This window comes from Balearica regulorum, chromosome 8 (assembly GCF_011004875.1).
Source record: "Balearica regulorum gibbericeps isolate bBalReg1 chromosome 8, bBalReg1.pri, whole genome shotgun sequence".
Lineage (NCBI taxonomy): Eukaryota > Metazoa > Chordata > Aves > Gruiformes > Gruidae > Balearica > Balearica regulorum.
Window position 1 is genome coordinate 1,359,157 of NC_046191.1, and position 19,876 is coordinate 1,379,032.

The window sequence follows — 19,876 nt, forward strand, 5'->3', positions numbered from 1 at the left end:
CGGATATTCAGATGAATAAAGAATGATGGAAAAAAATGACTTCTGGTTCCTGACCTCCTGGGAAGGGGACAACGGCAGGCCGCTCACCTTGCGTGGCTTCTCTCCGCACAGGGGAGTTTGGGGTTGCCAGCCCATCACTGCCACCTAAGGGTGCCTACCGTCCCTGGGACACTCACATCTCCCCATTAATTCCTCCCAGACGCAGGCACGTCTTGAGTTTATCCCTTCTGAAACTGCCCGTCATCACTCGTTACATCCGAGTTAGTGAAGGCACTACAAAAACTATCATCGGGACTGGGAACATAGAAATTAAATCAGATATTCAGTCAAAAATGTTGTAACCACAAACACGGAAATTTAAGAGAGAGATTAACGTGGAAGAGAAGATGGTTTTCACTGGAGCAGGGAGAGTTGCTACCTCACAATACGACCACGATGCCTGATGCCTTCGTCACCAGTTGTGGGTTTTTCGAAAAATAACAAGAGCTCCTCGTGTTCATACCACCTACCAGCCTACATCCTCGATAGCGTCTTACGCATTTCGCACGTGCTTTTATGATATGCTTGGCAGTGCAAATAGGTAAACGAGGTGTTTGTCGGCCATGCATACCTTCATCTCAGTCTTCCCCAAGAGTTATCTCTGTGTAATCATCCTAATCAAGAGTATTCTGTTTGTGTGTCGATGTACCTAATTGCTGCTCAGAAGGCACAGTGCCTAGACAGGTTGATAGGATTATCTTTGTACTCCATACCTCACACCGAAATGCTGTATCGACCCGGCGTGGAAAGCAGTGTCTTAATTTTCATTACAACAAAGGTCAGGCCAAGCTTCTGACCTGCTTCGTCACCCCCAAACCGGGCCCTGGGATCTCGGCACGCTGCCCGTACCACAGCTGGCACCCACCGCCGCGCCCCGACCCATCCGACCCATCCGACCCATCCATGGGGGACCTTCCTGCGCAGCACCCTCCCGCCCGACTCGGCCACCAGCCCCTGCACAAATGCCCACGCAGCTCGTCTGGAGCTTGTCGAGGTTTTTAAAGCCGTACTCGTAATTATACGTGCAAAAACTTATTTGCTGAAGTCTTTCCACAGAAATTAACACTGATGCGCTGCTTCTGTCTAGAGTCAAAACCAGATCCGGACAGTACAGTAACGATATTTATCCTGCAGAAGAGAATAAAAAGCCACGCGCCATTGTTCACTGATCCTACAGACAGGCTACCCAAGAACGACTCCGAATAACCACTCTGGGGGCCACATCAGACACCTTCACTTCCATCCCGTGCTCAGCCTCTGCCCGGGCCGTGCAGAACCACGAGGGATCGATTCTGCTCAGCAGGTGAGAGTTACCCCTGCTCGGGGTACCACCGGGGCTCACAGCAACTGGCAGCCGGCTACAGCCCTCCCGGCTCCGTTACAGCCCTCCCGGCTCCGCTACAGCCCTCCCGGCTCCGCTACAGCCCTCCCGGCTCCGCTACAGCCCTCCCGGCTCTGCTACAGCCTGCTCTCGTCTCCCTTGCACGCGTTAGGGTGTTCATACCATAATCGAAGGCAGCTTTCAATCAGCTGGTGAGTGACAGTCACCAAACTCACATTTCATGTCAGCTCTCAATCTGAGAAAGAAACAAAACAAGAAGACACCCCTAGAAAGTCTAATTTTCATTTCGTTTGGGAAAGCTAAATGTTTTTACAAGACAGACCCATGCAGTCGCTCTCGTCACAAATACCTGCAGTACTTGCACCTCTCCGGTGGTTCCTCAGCACCGTCAGATGCGCCGCGGGGCAGCGGGCAGGAGGGCGAGGTGGGCCGGGAGGAGATGACACTCAGGGTGCCCCAGGCAGCCGCACACCACGTCCCCGAGCAGCACCCAGAGGCGCCCGACGAGCCCTTGCCCCACACTGCGTGGTAAGTTGTTACACGTTGGAATTTATCTCTTTCCTTCTTGAGAAAAGTGAAAACATCAACGACGTTTTCCCACGAGAAAATGTAAACAAATCCAGCCTCATTTCATGGTCCGATTTTGAAGGCAAGTAGTATATGCAAATGTCAGAACAAGTAACACAGCAGGGAAATTCAAAGTGCAGTTTAATTAAAATTATTCCAATTCCAAATAGAAATCAAATCGTTACAATTAACATTACATTATTTTTTTTAAAAAGTGAAAGAATCCTCTTTAGAAAGTTACCGTTGTTTACCAGGTATTGGATTTCCCTTCATTTTCAATACTCCATAAAATATCAACAGGAGAAAACCACATTTCCATCCTAATTATTAAAAAACCCAAAACTCTAAGGTAAATCAACAGCTTTTAAGTTGGACTGTTGGATTAGAAGAGATGAGAAAAAATTAACTGTGCACCCTGAGGAGCCATAACAGAAACCAACCCTTTGACCTAACACCCTGGCAGCACCAGCATGACAAAGGAAAAAACTAATCTCCACTGAGAGACCCGGGACAATGTTCCTGAGCGTGCACCATGGCTGCTCTCAAACACAACTTACTGCCTCCGTAAATTCCAAAGCCAAGGGATTACGATACTACAGAAACGGACCCAGAGGACAGCACGGCCTGTGTGCCGCAGCGCACGGTCTGTGCACAGCCAGGCGTCAGCAGAATAAATGTAACGGCACAATGCGGGAACTCCCCAGGAATCCAGTGTTGGATCGAGCAGATTTTAATTCTCAAAGGCAAATCAAAGGAAAATCATTAGCAATGTGGCTTTCCGTGTCATCTTCTTTAGCCGTTTCAATGTTCAGTTTCAAGTTCCAGTTTTAAACATCAAGCCTTTTGGTCTGCAAACTGCAACGAGAAGGAAAAATGAGAGATAATTACGCTATGCACCTGTATCAACCTTGCACTTTTTTTTCTTTTCCAAAACAAGACACGTTTTAGCATTAGATTATCTCATGCCCTGTGCTGGCATATAGAAATACATGCAGTTACTGTTGCTGACATTCCCTGTTACCAAACAAAAACAAAACAACAAAAAAAAAGAGAGAGAAAAATGGAGGACAAAAGATTTCCTCTCTGTACAGTACATCAAACTCCTATACATCTGCTACAATTGCTGCAGGACTCGGATTTATACTTTATCCACCAATATCACCATGCACTCTCACACAGACAAAACTTTCTTTCAAACACCTTTATTTTGTAATTCTTTTGGGGGGGCGCAGGTGCCTGCAGGGATGCAGAGGTGCGGAGGAGAACAAGGGAGTGCTGAACCCGGTTCTGCCTCGGCCATTGATTCGGAGCTGACTCAAGGTCTACCAGAGACTGTGAACTCTGTCCTCAGTGGTGCAAGGACTACTGGGGAGTCACCAAATCTCCAGAATTCCCACTCAGAGAAAACAAAGGGACAAACCAATGAGAGTTACGGAGCTCCTACAGCACAGAAGTACAAGTTGGGAGAAGGGAAGAAGGAAACTCATGCTTTTTTAGTGTGGTTATTTATTAACCTTTATTCCAGCGCTTGCTGAAGCCCCTTAGCGTGCACCTTGCTGCAGTCCTTGGTTTGTCTCCTTCTCTTTGACCCCCTTGCCCACGGCACGGCAGAGCACGTGCTGCCCTGATGAAACGGTTTCACTGCCTGGTAGCAACGTGCCTAATACCTACGTTTGCCTGCGTGGGAGCAACCTGTGATCAAGTGGATACAGACCAGGAGCACACTTAGATTTTGTAAATCAGAGGGTTTGACTTTCCAGGAGTGAAATTCTGTATCAGGCAAACAGGATACTTGGGAACAGAACCTAACGTTGTAAAGATGGAATAACAAATTTTACGGCTGGGATTGTGTGACAGTAGTTGGCAGTTCCTGAGAACAAAATCTAAGCCTGCAACAAGAACCAAAGATCTAGCGCGCATCCTTGAGCGATGGATATCTTGAGATCCAACAGCCTTGGGAAGGACTGGCTGATGCTTTGCTCTGGTGGCAACACCTCTGGGCTCTCTTGGTTGCCCACCAGGATTGGGAGGAAATCCTCCTTCCTCTCCCCAACACATAATTTCGCTTACGAAGGTTGGAAGGGTTTTGGTCTGCCACTGAAGCTCCAGAGAACAGACAAAATTAGAGGTCGAGGCAGAGTGCCGGGGTAGGCTTAAGGTATCTGGCTCACATGAGGAAATTCACCTAGTAAGTTATCTGCAATTGCAGAAACCAAAGACATTGGCAATGCCCTTGACAAGTCACAGCGTGATAAATCCAAAGTGCAGTATGACATAGCATATTCTGCAATGAAATACTGCACATCAAACTGCCAGTCTGCAGCTGCCAAAGGGGATGAGCCTGATGCAACAGTTCCAAGTCAAGTGCCCACACTTCATATTTTTCAGTTATGACTAATCCTTTCCAGTAAAAAAAAAAAAAAAGATTTAAAAAGTAACGTGCAAAAAAATTCCCATTATTCCTTCAGCCACAGCATGAGCCCATCCAAAGCATAGCAGGAATCCGTGTAGGACCAAGAGACAATACGCATTTATCCAGCCTCTCCCCTGCACATACACATGTGTGTATACTCGTACACCAACACATCAACACCTCATGTATTTTAGGTGAACTGCCTTGAGAAAAGTAACTATATGGCAACACATTAATTACCACCTGCAAAGAACAATTTTAATCTATTCTCTGAAATACAGAGCTTTGGGTAGAAGTAGTGCTTATAAACGAAATAGTGTTACTCAAATACTGAACTTACTGTCTGGTAGAAGCTCTTTTCTTGAAGCTCTTTAATATATTTCAACCTCTCTAAAACAATGACACGAAAAATCGGAAGCCCACACTAAGCATTTCGATGCCCACGAGTCTCCCCGCAGCCTGACTTCAGCAGCTCCCCCGTCACTCAGACACCGGGGACAGCCCGTCTGCTGTACCTGCGTGACGCTTCAAACCGGGACTGACCGGCACTGCAAACCGTGCTGCACAGAGACACCTGACAACGGAAGCTTTACAACCCTCCACACGCTCTGCGAGGTACGCTTAGGAGCGGTTTAAAAGTGAGGCAAAGATTGCCAGGAGACACTTTAGTGAGAAAGGCAGAGGAGCAGAGGGGAAATTATTTTTAGAGTGATGGCACTAAGGTAACAGCCCACTTACTGCAGCTTTCAGAGCTTGATCTAGGTCTTCCAGTAAATCTTCTTCATCTTCCAAACCAACTGAGAGGCGAATCAATGTATCGCTGATTCCAAGAGCTTCTCGATCTTCTTCAGGCACTGAAGAGTGAGTCATGATGGCCCTGGAGGAAAACAACAGACTCTTTTTCTGAGAAGTTTTTACTTCTTTCAGTAAAGACCAAACAAATTGGTTTCCTGCCAGCATCCCCTGAAATCCCGTGAAGCTTTTACACCTCTTGTGTACCAACCCACTGGTTAACCCACAGATGGAAAGAGATCGTATCCTCAGTTACTGTAAATTATGCAAACGGCAGACAAGTCAGTGACTTGTATCTCCAGCGTTTCAGCACAGTATTTCCAAGCTACGAATGAGGAATTAGAAGTGCTTAATTAACAATCTGGAACTGAAAAAGGAGAAGATCCTATTCTTCTTCCTTCTAGGTATTTTTAATTTTTTTTTTTAAAAAAAGAGTATCTAAAAGCTCTGCTCTAAGCATGTGGACAAACAGCTACAGTATACAATCTCCAGTATAAAAAATCTCCTGATTTTTTTTTTATTTTAACTTGTGGTTTCTCAGATCACTTGTCAAACTGGACCCACTTACACTGAAGAGTTTCCTCTCTCCAGCTGTGGAGGATATAGATGAGTATTTCCCCTATGTGCTCAGCCACTGATGTCCACCAGTTAGCAATTACCTTTCAACTGCTTGAGTGTCTTAAGATTTGCTGTTATTCTAAAATGAGTAACTGAAATGATTTAGCATATAAGTTCAGTCATAACTTCCCCTGTATCCTTTTGAAAAGCAAACTGGATTTAAGTAAAATAATCTAATTCCATAAAAATCCTATCTTTAGCCTATTAACCTAGTGACTAAGTATTACAAAAATCCCAACAAAATCTACCTGACATGGAGAGAGCAGCAGTTCGTGTAGCAAACCGAACATGCCCTCTTGTGTAAGCAGGCAGAGCGGCAGACCTCTTTCCTCAACAGTGCGACCAAATCTGCAGAATCCTACCTGTTCAAACCCACGCCGATTTCTCGGATTTGTTATCACAGCAACAAACTGCGGCTCAGTCTCCCAGTTAAAACAAGGAAGCGTGGAAGTTCTTTCATCACCACGTCCTTATCTTCACACAAGTCACACTCACTTCTGGAGTAGCCGCTGGTTTTTGTGCTATACAACATCCTTGAATCTCAATTCTATGCAAAATATCTTGGCTTTGTGAACTAGAAAATTTTATAACTCCCATAAATTTTTTTTGTTACTCTGCAGCTCTTTTAGACTTTTACGATGAAGAATGACTTACGGATGCTCTGCTAGGCTTTCATAGCCGCCCAGACTCTCAGCCAGGGCAAAAACCTATGGGAAAAATTAAACTGAAGTTAACATAAGAAGTGTAAGGTTCTTATGTGTAGTGAATTAAGTGTATGTGAAGGCTTAGAAAGAGACAGTTAAGGAAAAAGGAATGTTTAGGGTTGGTTGGGTTTTTTTCCCCTTTTTTTCTATGATAACTTTTATATTATAAAAGGTATTAGCTGTAATTAGGGGAAAAAGGTGTACATTTAGCAGGTAAGAGCTATTAAGATTTAAACCAGACTTGTTCTAAAAAGGCTCTGAAGAGACACTGGTGCAAAACTGAGACTAAAATATGCCCCTGCTGAGCAAAGACAACTTGGGAGTAGTTCCTGCCACGCAATGCATGGGCAGCAACAGAGGAAGAGCAGAAGGGAGAACGCACAACGCAAGGGAGCAGGTCCTGCGTGGGCACCACCAGCCTTTTCATTCTGCTCAGAGGAGGGAGGGAGCAGTTCTGCCTGAACAAACTAAGACTTGGGTCTCAAAAATTTCAGTTAAGGTTTAAGCGACTATATCCTATCCTTACATACTCTTCTTTCAGCATCGCTCATCACTGGTCACATTTAACACCTATGCTTTTCAGGCTGGCAAATGGCAGAGTCGGTGGGGAAAGAACCCAAACCTTTAAGATTCTTCCCATAAGGCTGAACAGATTTTGTCACTCGTTCCTTGGGTCTGATGGTTAGTTTAGTATTTTGAAAACCAGCCTAAATTTCCCAGTGCCTAACAGGACTAGTATTTGTGAAATGCTTACTGTTAGGTAAAGGGGGGTTTAGGACTGATCTTTGAATTACGGACACGTATTCCTGGATGACGAAGAGCCTCTCTAGAGAGCCAGCGGCACTCAGACGTGGACTCAGGATTTGTCTGCTGTGAATGCACTTACTGCCCTCAACACTTCTCTGCAGCCCCGGTTGCTCATATCCACTTTTTTTTTTTCCTTTAAGGAAAAAAATACAACCAAACCTATCAACCAAATAATCCTCTTCTCAGCCCGGTTTAAGGAAATGGCTTTACTTTTGTGCCAAGCTAGCGACAAACTGATGGTTAGCCAAGTCAAAGGGCTGAAGTGAATATACTCATAGGGGACTACTTCTCCTGGAATGTATCGTCTGATACTTTTTGTCAAAGCTGCCAGATCTCCTATGCCAGGATTAAATGCTCATGTAAAATGATATTTTGTGGGAAAATCATATTTTTAGTAAATTCATTTTCAGTTGATGACATTAGCTGGCAAGTAAGAAAGATAGGAAGGAGAAGGAAGATCTAAATTACCTTTGTCAATTATTACTGATTCGTTTTTCCAAGAACAAAACAGCAAAAACACAAGAGCAGGATGCAAATTAACCAGAGATCAAGACTACCAAACACATTAAAGAGTACAGGCAGAATTAATACATTGCAAAGTCAAAAGCAAAAGCCTGTGGTTCAGGTAAAATAAACAAACAACTATTCTCCAAACTGAGGGACTCCCCCTTTGCTTCACGATTCATGTCATTTCTCAAGTGTTTTTTTCTCCTGATGAGTACTTTGAAATATTACAACAGCATTACACCAGCCGCAGCTTCTCTCCTTTCAAATCCTACAGGTATTTTTGCGAAAGGCCGGTATGCAGGCCCTTCATTAGAAGCAATGCCTGGGCTAACCTGGATACACTACACCCTACTGTGTAAACGAATACTTCAAATGAGCTGAGGCATCCTCTTCTTCCCTCTCATTAGCCTCCCATTTACAAACAATCTATTATTTAGAGACGGTTACACCCAAAAGACTTTAGGAGCTTTGCAAGTAGAGACTGTCCCCGCCCCAAGAAAAAACACTTCCTTCCATCATCACCCTCGGAAGGACAGGCTCCCGTCGTCCCTCTTAGGTAATGCGTATTTACCGTCATTTACCTTTAAATTCTTGAGAAAGGTAGCAGCATGTTCGAGGTTTCCTTTAATGTAGAAGGTTACCATCCCAGGACAGCCAGTACACTGCCGCTTGATCAGCTCATGCTGAGGGTGTGAAGCCAAGCCTGAAATGCATAGAAGTTGCCTCGAGTTAATTACCATCGCTTCAAAGGGTAAGGCAGCTCACCTGCAGCTACCCAGAAACAGCCCATTGCCAAGGCGGCCACCTAAGCCAGAGTCACCAAGCGTGAAGGGTGCACAGACGGCACGTAGTACCACGGTCCCCAAATCCTGCATCGCTCCAAGACGTCACCCGCTCTGAAGTCTCGCCAACCTACCTGGGAAAATTACTTTCTCCACCCGGGAGTCTGACTCAAGAAATCGAGCAACAGCTAACGCGTTGTGGAAATGCTGCTTCATCCGGATTTGTAATGTCTTCAAACCACGATTGCAGAGGTAACAGTCAAAGGGAGATGGGACAGCTCCAAGAGCTACAGAAATTGAAACAAAATTCCATATTAAACAAAGGTTTGTTGGGTTTTTTTGGTAAAACTAGATAATAGTCCCAATTTCCAAAATTTCTGAAGTCAGAATAAGACAAATGGAAAGACATTTGATGCCATCCGTCTTCCTCATCTCACACACATGGGATACCAATTAATGAGCTGAATTAACAAGCTGAAGACTCAAGGATTAAATTTTTTAGACATCATATACCTTTCCTCTTTCTGTTGTTGACAGAGGGCAGAACACTGTACAGAAATGTATTCACTACAACTGAGAGGCAGTAAAATTGTTAAAGTCAACCTACATAAGAAAATTCTGCATTAGGCATATGCCCTGACCTGTGAATGAGTTTAAAAAACCCCAGATGTACTTGGCACAAGTTAGATGAAGTTAAATAAAGGCGTAATTTAGATGTTTGTATGCTTCTTCACATACGACGTCAAGGGAATATAGGAAACAATGGTGGTCTTTCTGCCACGGTCTCAACTCTAACCTAAAGAGAGACTCTATAAGCAGTTGTGCCCCACGCAGCTGCAGGTCCTGCTCAGGGAGACAGAGGGCAGCCGCTCTGCACCCCACGCTTTCAGGACGTGCCACGTCTCCTGCCACTGCACACCACGCACAGCGCACAGGCAGAGCTCTCCGTGCCGCCACGGCCGCGCGTGGCTCCAGGAAGCACAGCAGAGAGAGGCTCCATGGCTCGGTCCTCCCTCGGGAGCAGGGCGCACACACGTCTCGGGGGAAGGCAAGGACGGAGGGGAACGGCAGTCCCGCGGCAAGGAGTGCTTCCTGCATCCAAGCACTGCCACCGGACAACTCACCCCACTCACCAGCCCCTGGGGAACGACCCACACTGCTCTCAGCACTGTTCTAGAACCATTCAGGAACTGGAGACCAGGGTCATTACCTGTATTTGAGAGGGAAGCCACAGAGGCACACTGACAGCTGTCATGTTTGCATAAGGCCGGAGAGAGGCAAGGAAGAGAATTCAGGTTTCCTCAGGTTTCTCTCCAGTCATTTACACTTCTGCACATTTAAATGCCTCAGCTACATCTCTAGAAACATTTCACATTTGTGTGCACACAACATGCTTCCCATTACGGGCTGGTATATTTGAATACGATTCATTTCAAGGTACTTTCCATATTTACTACTTACAGTTCTGTAAGAATTTGAGCCTTTCGTAGAGATCATCACAGTTTACAGAAACAAGTCCCATTACAACATCACTATGCCCTAAAAAATGCAAGAAGACAAGAACAGAATCAGCCACTCCATCTGCTCCAGGGTTCTGCCACAACCCCCCATTTTCTCAGTCTTGGTGCTACTACAGTCCCATGTTTGCGAGACACCGGGTTCCTTCTCATTGCTACAGCCGCCCTTCCTATGCAGGACATGAATCATAAGGCAGATTTCAGCTTTTCCTACAGCTCTGGTCAGCAGTGTGCTCTGCCGTGTGCTGCACACATGCCCTCAGACACCTCCCAAGCCCATCACCGCTAATGCCGGAAAGCAGGACACCGTGCAGGAATCAGGGGTGTCCTGCAGAGCAGCACCAGGCTGCTGTCTTGGCGAGAGTGAACGCCAGCCGGAAAACTTCCACTTCTGTCTGCACCACCAGGGACGTGTGGTTACAGCACAGCTCCGGGCACGTTAGCTCCGAGTCTGGGCTGTTTGGGAAGCACCACGGTGAACGTGCTTTTGGACAGGCTCCAACACGGCCACATGGAACCTCCTTCGGGCCTTAACAGAACTTCTGGCAGCTACCTTCTACTGAAGCCACTTGCTTTGTTGCAGTCAAATTAAAGCCAACGTGGCTATAAACACCTCTAGGTCTATTACCTGAAGCCAGGTCAATATTCCTTCTCCCAGGTATAGTTCAGGAGCTACAAAGACTAACTCAATGGTCCATCTACGAATTACTGGCAGACACACTGGCTTTTGTGAACTGCCCGCAGCCAGAATGGCTTTTCAACAGCCAGCGGGAGCTGTGCTGAACTCACAGACTTACCATTCATGTATTTGGTTGCAGAATACATACAAATATCAGCCCCCAGAGATAAAGGACGCTGAAATGAAATGAAAATAATAGGTCCGATTAAAGCTTGTGTGCACTCTGGTTCATTTCAAGCTATCCAGAAAGGCTGGAAAACAACAATAGGTGGAGAAACTAAAAAAGAGAACCCGCAAAAGCTTAACACAAAACTTGACACCTTAAACACAAAATCCTGAGAATGAAGATAGATAGGATATGTGACAAAAACAACAGTACAGGAAAGCACCGTGAATTCACGATAAGCACAATCAAAAGAACCCTTAATAAAATGTGATTCAAAAACACTGGTCTAATTCCCACCGGCTTCAGGGAGAGGAGTGATTGCATACATCTAACGTACAGCCCATTCGTATTGGTGAAAAAACCCAGTTATATTGACAGCTGAGGCAGGAATAGGTAGTGGCATTTACTCTACAGTGTACTTCCTTAAAAAATGAAGACCTCAACACAGTCTGCAAAGCAAAAACAATGCACCATTTTCTAGATACCAGTACTGGTGATACTGCAGCGAAAGAACAACCCAAAGGAAGCGCAAAGGGCTCTGGTGGCCAGGGCTCTCTTCCCTACCCTCCCCTAACCTCCCAGCTTTCTTCCCAGAAAAGCCGTTCTAAGGTGAGGCAAACTGCGATGTGATGGGCAAGAAGTCATGAACAGTGTATTTTTTTAATCAGTCACTAAGTAAAGGACTTTGCACATAATATAAACATATTATAAAGACTGAAGAGTAGCAGTATGTTAAAAGGTAACAAAGCCACCAGATTTAGAATAAAGGACTGCTGCTGTCAGATTAAACACGGACGGCTGTTCAAGGAACGTGGCTAATGTGCATTCCCAGTGCGCAGCCAGGAGAACAGTAGCATAAACACCAGTGCCTTTTACATTCCATATTGCTATATAAATCACTCTACAATTATGATCTTCTTAGTACAGTGTACCAGCAGCGGTCCGGAGGGGTTTAAAGACATCACCTATTATACTTACTAGAATTAATCATTACAACTGACTTTCTCTTAGCACCAGGCCAATAAAAGATACATTAACTAGCTCATATACCCAGATGCTCACTTTTCTTCTTTCACACGTGTCTTTCCGAAGCAATGTACATGGTGGGGGGGAAATTGCCAGGCCTTTGGTACATACAACACAACCTGAAGTGCTGCTTTAGCTAAGCACTAACACTTTCTGCAAAGCGCTCTTAATTTATAAAGATCTCAGTACCCTTAACGAAAACGAAGGCACCTTCCCTTTTGCACTCATAAACCATTTTACTTTAGACCTAAAATACAAGGAACTAGCCTGGTCTCCTGGGAAATATTTCTTGCTCATGTTAAGATGAACAAGACTTTGAAGTTCATTATTCCGAAGCATTTTTAGAATGTGTTTGCTTGTTTTACCTTTTTCTTCCGCTACCTTTTTTAGACTATCAAGTGGTTCAGAACAGATCATAAACAGCATGTACAAAAGAATTGGTACAAAAAGGCCAAAGTTCAAAAAAAGAACACTTTTTAACAGGCCTGTTATGATTTCCATCAGTGAGACCTAAACCCCATGATTTTTGAACGTCAGAGAAGTCATTCTCCCCATGGCTTACCTGCCTGTCTTGATTTGGTGTCTTTACCCAACTGCTAAGCTATATTGGTTTTGCTGGTATCATACCGGTATATGGCTAGCTATAAAATACTTTGCATACCATCTTTACTAGTGTAAGCAGCAGCAGTGCATGGGTTGCATGTAGAAACAAAACAGGTAATTTTACAATGCATGGATCCAAACTACAGTTCTCCGGCAGCGCTTCATTTTAAAAATGTATCCTTGAACACCCTGAAATAATGGGCTAATTGTAAACCAACAAAGTGCTTACCTGGAAATATGCTGACATAAAAGTGTTGTCCACCACTAGAAGAACATCTTTATGCTTATGCACTACATCTGCACAGGCCTGGATGTCAATGACCTTCAGCATGGGGTTTGTGGGCGTTTCAATCCAAACCAGCTGCAGTAAGTCAACAGCACAAAACATCAGTTCAGAGATTCTACAGTCCTGGTGATGATACATGTGTAAGTCCTAAGTGCTTTTAAACGCTAACTTGTCGAGTGTCAGCTTCCCGTGTGGGTCATGTGGAAAGAAGTGTCCCTACTGAAGAAAGGCAAGGTTTCTTGGGAGAGGAAATATACTCCACAAAAACAACTGATACATGGGAAGAACATCAAAGCTTTTGAAAACCTAAGTGCATAACATCTGAAGAAGGCCTGGCATAGCCAGAAGAAAGGCTTCACGCCCCAAAGTTTGTAAGCCTTTTCCAGCTGAATTATCTTCCAGTAGAGCAGGGGATGATCTGCTCCACGTGCCATGGAACACCTCCTCCTCCTCCCACCTTGGTGTACCCTCTGCTGTTTCTTACCTTTTCCCTCCTCCTCTCTCTCTCTGGTGTTCTTTGCCCTTCTTAAAATGTTTTCAATGAGGCATCACCAGCATCACTGCGTGGCCTGCAGTGGGGAGGTGCTGGAGCCAGCAGTGCCCCAACCTGTCCCCATAGAGGCCACCTCTGTAGCCCCCTCTGCTTGACACAAACACCCACTACAGCAACAGCAAGAATAAAATTATTTAACAACATTAAGCAAGTAAGTTCAGCAATTTCCCTCTCCCCTACCTTGGTCTCTGGTGTAATTGCAGCTTCCAGGCACTCCATTTTTGTGCAGTCAACAAAAACTACATTCAAACCCATTTTCATGGCTACTTTCCTGAAGTATCTGTTTGTGCCTAAAAAACCCAAACCAAACAAAAAATCAGAGACACAAAATGAAACAACTTTGTTAACTTTCCTTCACTGATCTCCGGTCCCTTGGATGCATCCATGCAAAGTCAGGAGGGTACAGTTTTATGCTGTACACCAGAAATGGCACCTTAGTATTTTTTTATTTTTAAAAAGTTTGAAGATTGCTGTAGTTTTAAACATCATGGAAAAGTAATAATAGGAATATGGAATCAGAGTGATTTATGAAGTACTTTCAATTAATAGTGGTTCGGAGGTTTTTTTAATCGGAAAATTAAATAGACCCCTTTCAGTTTGCCTGCTTCTAACTTTTCCTCCAGCCCTTTGCCACGCACAAGCTAGTGGTGCCAGTTTTTATACCCTCTTTGCCCACTCCCGCTTTTAATAACTTTTTTCCACCACATATTTTCAAACTCTTTTTTTCTATTTAATAAGCTTAATTGAGAATCTGGGAGATGAAGAATCATGGGGAAGACTCCAGCTACTGTGTTTCTTACCATTCCATTAAATAAACGTGTAGCAAGGAACATAAAAAAGTGAGCATTTCCTTCCTTTCTGTCTTTGAAGCCTTTCATTGGAAACATTAAAAGAAGAAACCAGAAGCAACCAGCTGGTCACCAGATGTGCAACATACTGACTATCTGGCAACACTGCCTGGATTAAAAATTAATTCATTAGGTCTTTCTGTCAAGGTTATTCAACATTTACTCACTTATGCAGAACAGCAGTTTGCCATCTAGCCATGAAGTCATAGTACATGCAGTGTATGATTGTCTGTGTTGAATGCCACGTCTGAATGATTTTTTTTTTTTTTAAGGAAACACTTTCATTTCTACAATAAGCTATATATTACATTCTCACTTGTGCTGTAAGAAGTTTATTCAAGCATGGGAAATTTTCACCTACAACTCTACAAATACAAACCACAGAAAAGTTGCTTTATAGTAGTCATGCGTACTATTAATAAAAGCACACTACAAAAAACCTTAGCTGGAAATGAGCGGTTACACTGAAAGCAGCCCTTTTGAGAAGTTACAGCAATGGCTCAGAATTCAGTACAACCACTGCCAGCTCCTCCTCACGCCTCCCGAAATGCAGCGTCTCTTGAACACATCCCAGGCAATATGCTCTCCAGCACTGCCCGAGAACTTTTCGTTTTCTTGTACTGTTTTTCTGACAACCTTGAATACTGTGGACTCACTTGAGTTAGCAAGCACAGTACTGCTGTCCTATCCCACCAGGCTTTTCACAAAAAACGCACTAAAAGCTTACCAAAGCTAGTGCACCCTCGAGGGAGCCAGGACACGTGCCAGCACTCAGCACCCAGTGACGCAAAGGTTGCTCTAAGAGGGCTGAAGTACGAAAGGCTGCAGAGGGCAAGCGTGGTGGAGGAGGAAACCCCGCATGGCAAAAAGGAGTCAGCGCAGGCAACGGCGAGGAAGTGGCTCACAAAGGACCGGGCTGCAGCGTGCAAGAACACGAGCAGGAAAGATGACTAGACCAGCCAGAAGAGCACGGCACAGGAGAACAGCAAGCAGGGCCTTAGGGGCCAAGGAGCCCCCAGTATCCGAGGGAATAATGGGAATAACGGGGCTGAACACATACTGGCCACGGCGGCCAGTGGCAGATGTGCAGGTGTACCAGTCACGGGGTGTCAACTCTGGTGACTGAGGCTGTAGGGAAGCAGGTCTCTTTACAGCAAGAGTATGAAAGAAATTCAGGGAAGAAACAATGAAATCCACCTCTGCAGAAACTGCCACAGGCTGAGGCTTTAACAAGCAGGTGAACTGGTTTTGCTTGAAAAATACACCCATGGGCCTTTCTGACGTGAGGAACCGATAATACGCTTTGGCCAAATGACTTTCATTTACCGCGCTCTGTGGTGGGAGGGCCATGAATTAAAGGAGCAGGTTGGAGGTAGGGATTCCTGCTGCTTTCACGCAACTTGGCTCCAGATGTACTTTGGAGAAGAGATATCTGGCGTGACAGAATTGAGACATTCAAAGCAAACATGTGTATTTATAATTGATGTGCACAAGCACAGAGAACTGACTGGCAAGCAGTAATCACTCTTAGCGATAGGAAAGGTGATTATTCTTGCTGAAAGGTTTTCCAGCTACTGCTTGGGAAAACGCTGTTACTAGCCTCTCTAACCTTCTTCGGAAAACAAAGCAGATTTGTGCCGAGGCCCTGAAGCAGACAGAGGGAGACAACAAGCTTTGCTGATCAGTGAAACCCAGGAGTCAGGCACTGAGGACACTGACTGTCATGGGGCATCCCGGCAGACTTTCCTACTGGGGACTTTTGGGTGGCACCAACCTTTGGAAGGACTTTGGCAGAGGTGGGTGCACTCTGTTTGTTACTGGGGAGTTTCTTGGAAGAACAGATCGAAAAAAAATTATGCAAGATCAAAACCCAATAGTGGGCTGCAGCATCACTGAAGCATTCAGAAGACATGGGCATAACAGCTGCAAGTTGTGCTTTCAGGGAAGATGACAGAATAGTTGTCTGAAACAGTCCAAACTGCTGGTTGGTAAAGGGTCACACCGTTGGTAAAGGGTCACACCTAGGAAAGGAATCCTGGAAATACCAGAAGCTGGAAAGCTCTGCTACATTGGACTGCAGAGGGTCCTGCTCTGCAAACAATTCTGTGCAAGACTGGGATGTTGCTATTTCCTCTCATTCAAGCATATATTACTAGTGAGCTGTATCTTTTAAACCTCCATGTTGTGCCACAGAATCTTTCAGTGTTTGAATTTCTAACACCAAAACCAGACAGGAGTGTTCCGTGTTCCTGTGAAGTAAAAAGGCTTTAAAGAAAAGTAAGGTCCCATGTGGGAAATTCAGAAAGTTGATGAGAATCACAAATAGCTACCTTTAATCATTTGCACAATGAAGATCAAAACCACACTTGTACTTTACATACCTCCGTAGACATCATCCATGCAGATAATAGTATCTCCTGCCTTTAACAGATGAGCAATATTCAAAGTAGCAGCTAAGCCAGAAGCATAAGCTAAACCTAAAACAGAAAAGAGTAAGTGGCAGACAGACTGCATTTCAGTGTGATACAACCTTGTCAAGCCTGCCTTCGCATTCCTCACTTTGGTTTTAAAAGGAACCTGTTCTGTCACTCTCACTTACGCTATCTCGCTCATTAAGTGGCTTCAGTAAAAGCAGCAGCCTGATTTTACACCGAGCGAAACCCGAGATGAACGCTGGTCACACAGGCTGCTGCTGCCTGGCTCCCGCTGCCCGCTGCGGTCAGTGCTGCCGCACAGGGACAGATGCAGTTCAGCCGAGGCACCAAACGCAGCGAGAAGCAGCACTGCAGAAAGGCCAGTGGGTGAGCTGGACCTTCCTGGACGATAAGCGTTGGGGTCTCTTCACCCCACGAAGCGGCTCTTGCCCATAGCCAGCAATCAGAGGCTGTGAAAGCCCTGCTGGGACACGGCTGCTGCTGACAACTCAGTGTCCCTGCTCCCCGCGTTATGCCTACTGTAGACAGTCAGGAGACACACATGCTGACATCCTGCTTGAGGAATCTATTAATTGCTTACAGTATTTAGCTCCATCTAGCGCTGCCACAGCCCTCTCCAGGCAATTTCGGGTAGGGTTTCCACTCCGGCTGTACTCATAACCCTATTGTGAAAGCAAGAAACAAACATAACTTAAGAGAGAGCACTGAGAAACTTTTGTACAGTCATAGTTCCAGGTTCCTTAAAAAGCCCTCGCTCTCAACCCTGAGGTTACACACCCACCTCCTGCAAGAACAGCAGGCTGGTTTTCTGGCTACGTCAAGCTGCTGTACGCAACGTGACTGAGCATCCCCAACCTGAGAATGGTTTCTAGGGGTGTACCAGGGGAAGCATCGCACTGCTAGCCACGCTCGCCTACTTTTTCCTAGCTATCCATCTCTGGTGACTGTTGGAGAAAAGGCCTTAGGCTGTCACAGTCCACTCATTCTTAGGTTATCAGGAAGAATGTGTCCCATCTCCATGACGCTCTACTTGAAAGACGCTGTAGGGCACTGGCCAGTGCCAACCCGTACCTGTCAAAAGTTCTTGAAAGCTCAAACGTTTCCCTAGCATGTAATCAGACCAAGTTCCACATTTCAGTGCAACAGCTTTTATGTGAATATGGAGAAAATTTAATGAGAAAGAAAATACTCATGCATGCACAGATGCACTTGTTACAGAGAGAACCTGGCTAAGCATCCTGGTATTTGCGTACTTTCAGGATTTCTGTTTAATGACAACTTCATCATATTCAGGAATCTGGCAGATCGCTCTCACAGAGCTCCTGGCAAGAACGTGGCCACCCTATCATCAGTACATGAGTACAGCAGCGCGTGACTCCTGTGGTCGTCTTCAACACAGCTACCCACTTATAAGCATTCACAATTTTAGTCTGTGTAAGTGATTTTGGGTGAAACCAAAGATCACAAGGCAAATTCCTATTGCCCAACCAGCACGCTGTGATGTTCAGACCTCGGGTTTGGAACAAATACGGATTCATGAGTTGCAAATTTGTGTCCTTTCCCTCGTACATGCGTGGTAGCAACCAGAAACTTCATGATAGCAAGGACTTCCAGTACTTTCTACAATACATCCACAAAACACTTATGAAATATTCCTTCGGTCTGGAAGAACAACCGAAGCAGCCTCTTACACAAATGAGAAGATGGATTCTGCCTGGGCCTGGCGGTGAACTAAAGCGTTGTTACCACACGGCCTTCCAGAAAGTCCCGGCTGCACGCACACCTTCCCGGAGCGGAGGCTGCCGAGCCGAGGGGTGCTGGGTGCCCCTTCCACACTGGAAATGGCCCTGGCCGGGCCCTGACCGGCCTTCCAGCCCGTTGCGGGAGAAACCGCCTCTTCCACCGGGACAGATGTTTGGGTTGGGGGTTTTTCAGGAGCTAGCACAAGGGAAAATATTGCTACGCGCTGCAGACCGGGAGCCCCGCTCCCCTTCCCAGGGCCTGTCGTCTCCCCGGACCCCCCGGCCGGCCAGCACGGCCTGGGGCAGCCCGCCGTGCCGGGCTATGCCGTGCCGGGCCCTGCCGGGCCGTGCCGGGCTATGTCAGGCCATGCCGTGCCGTGCCATGCCGTGCCGGGCCGTGCGGGGCCATGCCGGGCCATGCCGTGCCGGGCCGGGTCATGCCGAGCCATGCCGTGCCGTGCCGGCCGTGCCGGGCCGGGTCATGCCGGGTCATGCCGGGCCGTGCGGGGCCATGCCGGGCCATGCCGGGCCGTGCGGGGCCATGCCGGGCCGTGCCGGGCCCCAGGCCCTCCCGGTGTCCCCGGCCGCGCCACCAGACCCCGTCCGAGCGCGATGTCTTTGAGCCCAGCCCCCCGCGCCGCCCCGGAGCCCCCCGCCTGGGCGAGCCGTGCCGGTGTGGAGGAGCCCGGCTCGGGGCTCCGCCGGCGGCCGCACTCACCGCGTGCTGCCCGGGGCCCTGCTGCTTGAAGGTGGTGGAGAGGGAGATGGGCGGCACCACGGCGGCCGAGCGCCACTGCTCGGGCTCCTGCCCGGCGTGGATGGCCTGCGTGGCGAAGTGGGCGAACGGCGGGAGGAAGCGGCGCTCCATGGCCGCCGGCACCGCAGGCACTGACAGAGGCGGAGGCACTCACAGGCACTCACAGGCACTCACACTCGCGCTCACACTCACACTCGCACTCACACTCACACTGACAGAGGCACCGCCGCTGCCACCGCCCCGCCCCGAGGGGCCCGGCGCGGGCGGGACCTCACCACCGCCACCCATTGGCTGAGGCGGGGCGGGGCGGGGCCGGGCAGCGCCCGCGCCGCAGGGAGGGGAGGGGCGTCCCGCTGCGGCACCGCCCGCCCGCCAGGGGGCGCCGTCAGAGCCCGGCACGGCCCGGCGGCCGCGGAGCCTGTGGGTGGGCGGGGCCTGCGGCGGTACGGGCGGGCGCGGAGCGGCCCCGGGGTCCGGCCGGGCCGGGTCGGGTCGGGTCGGGTCGGGCGGTGGGTCAGCCTGCCCTGGCCCGGAGAGCAGCCGTGCCTGCTAGGGAGGAAGCGGCTGCCTGGCAGCCCGGCGACCCGTGGCTTTGGCGGCAGGAGAAACGCCGAATGGCAGGAAGCCGTACACCCCGCAGAGGCGGGCGCCGTACCCCGGGGGCAGGTGGCGGGAGCCCGGTGACCCCAGCGA

The 19,876-nt window shown here is 47.4% G+C and overlaps 1 protein-coding gene across 1 annotated transcript; it reads right to left on the reverse strand.

Annotated features, from left to right (window-relative positions):
- Positions 1-2,072: 2,072 nt before the first annotated feature.
- Positions 2,073-19,395, reverse strand: CTH (cystathionine gamma-lyase). The gene is made up of 13 exons (XM_075759108.1): positions 19,384-19,395; positions 19,145-19,342; positions 17,265-17,346; positions 16,631-16,726; positions 13,582-13,691; positions 12,792-12,923; positions 10,886-10,943; positions 10,033-10,110; positions 8,706-8,858; positions 8,371-8,492; positions 6,426-6,478; positions 5,100-5,238; positions 2,073-2,803 (listed from the first exon to the last, which is right to left on the reverse strand). Exons 2-13 carry the CDS (start codon positions 19,292-19,294, stop codon positions 2,783-2,785), a joined length of 1,194 nt encoding a protein of 397 aa, XP_075615223.1. The 5' UTR covers positions 19,295-19,342; positions 19,384-19,395; the 3' UTR covers positions 2,073-2,782.
- Positions 19,396-19,876: the final 481 nt, after the last annotated feature.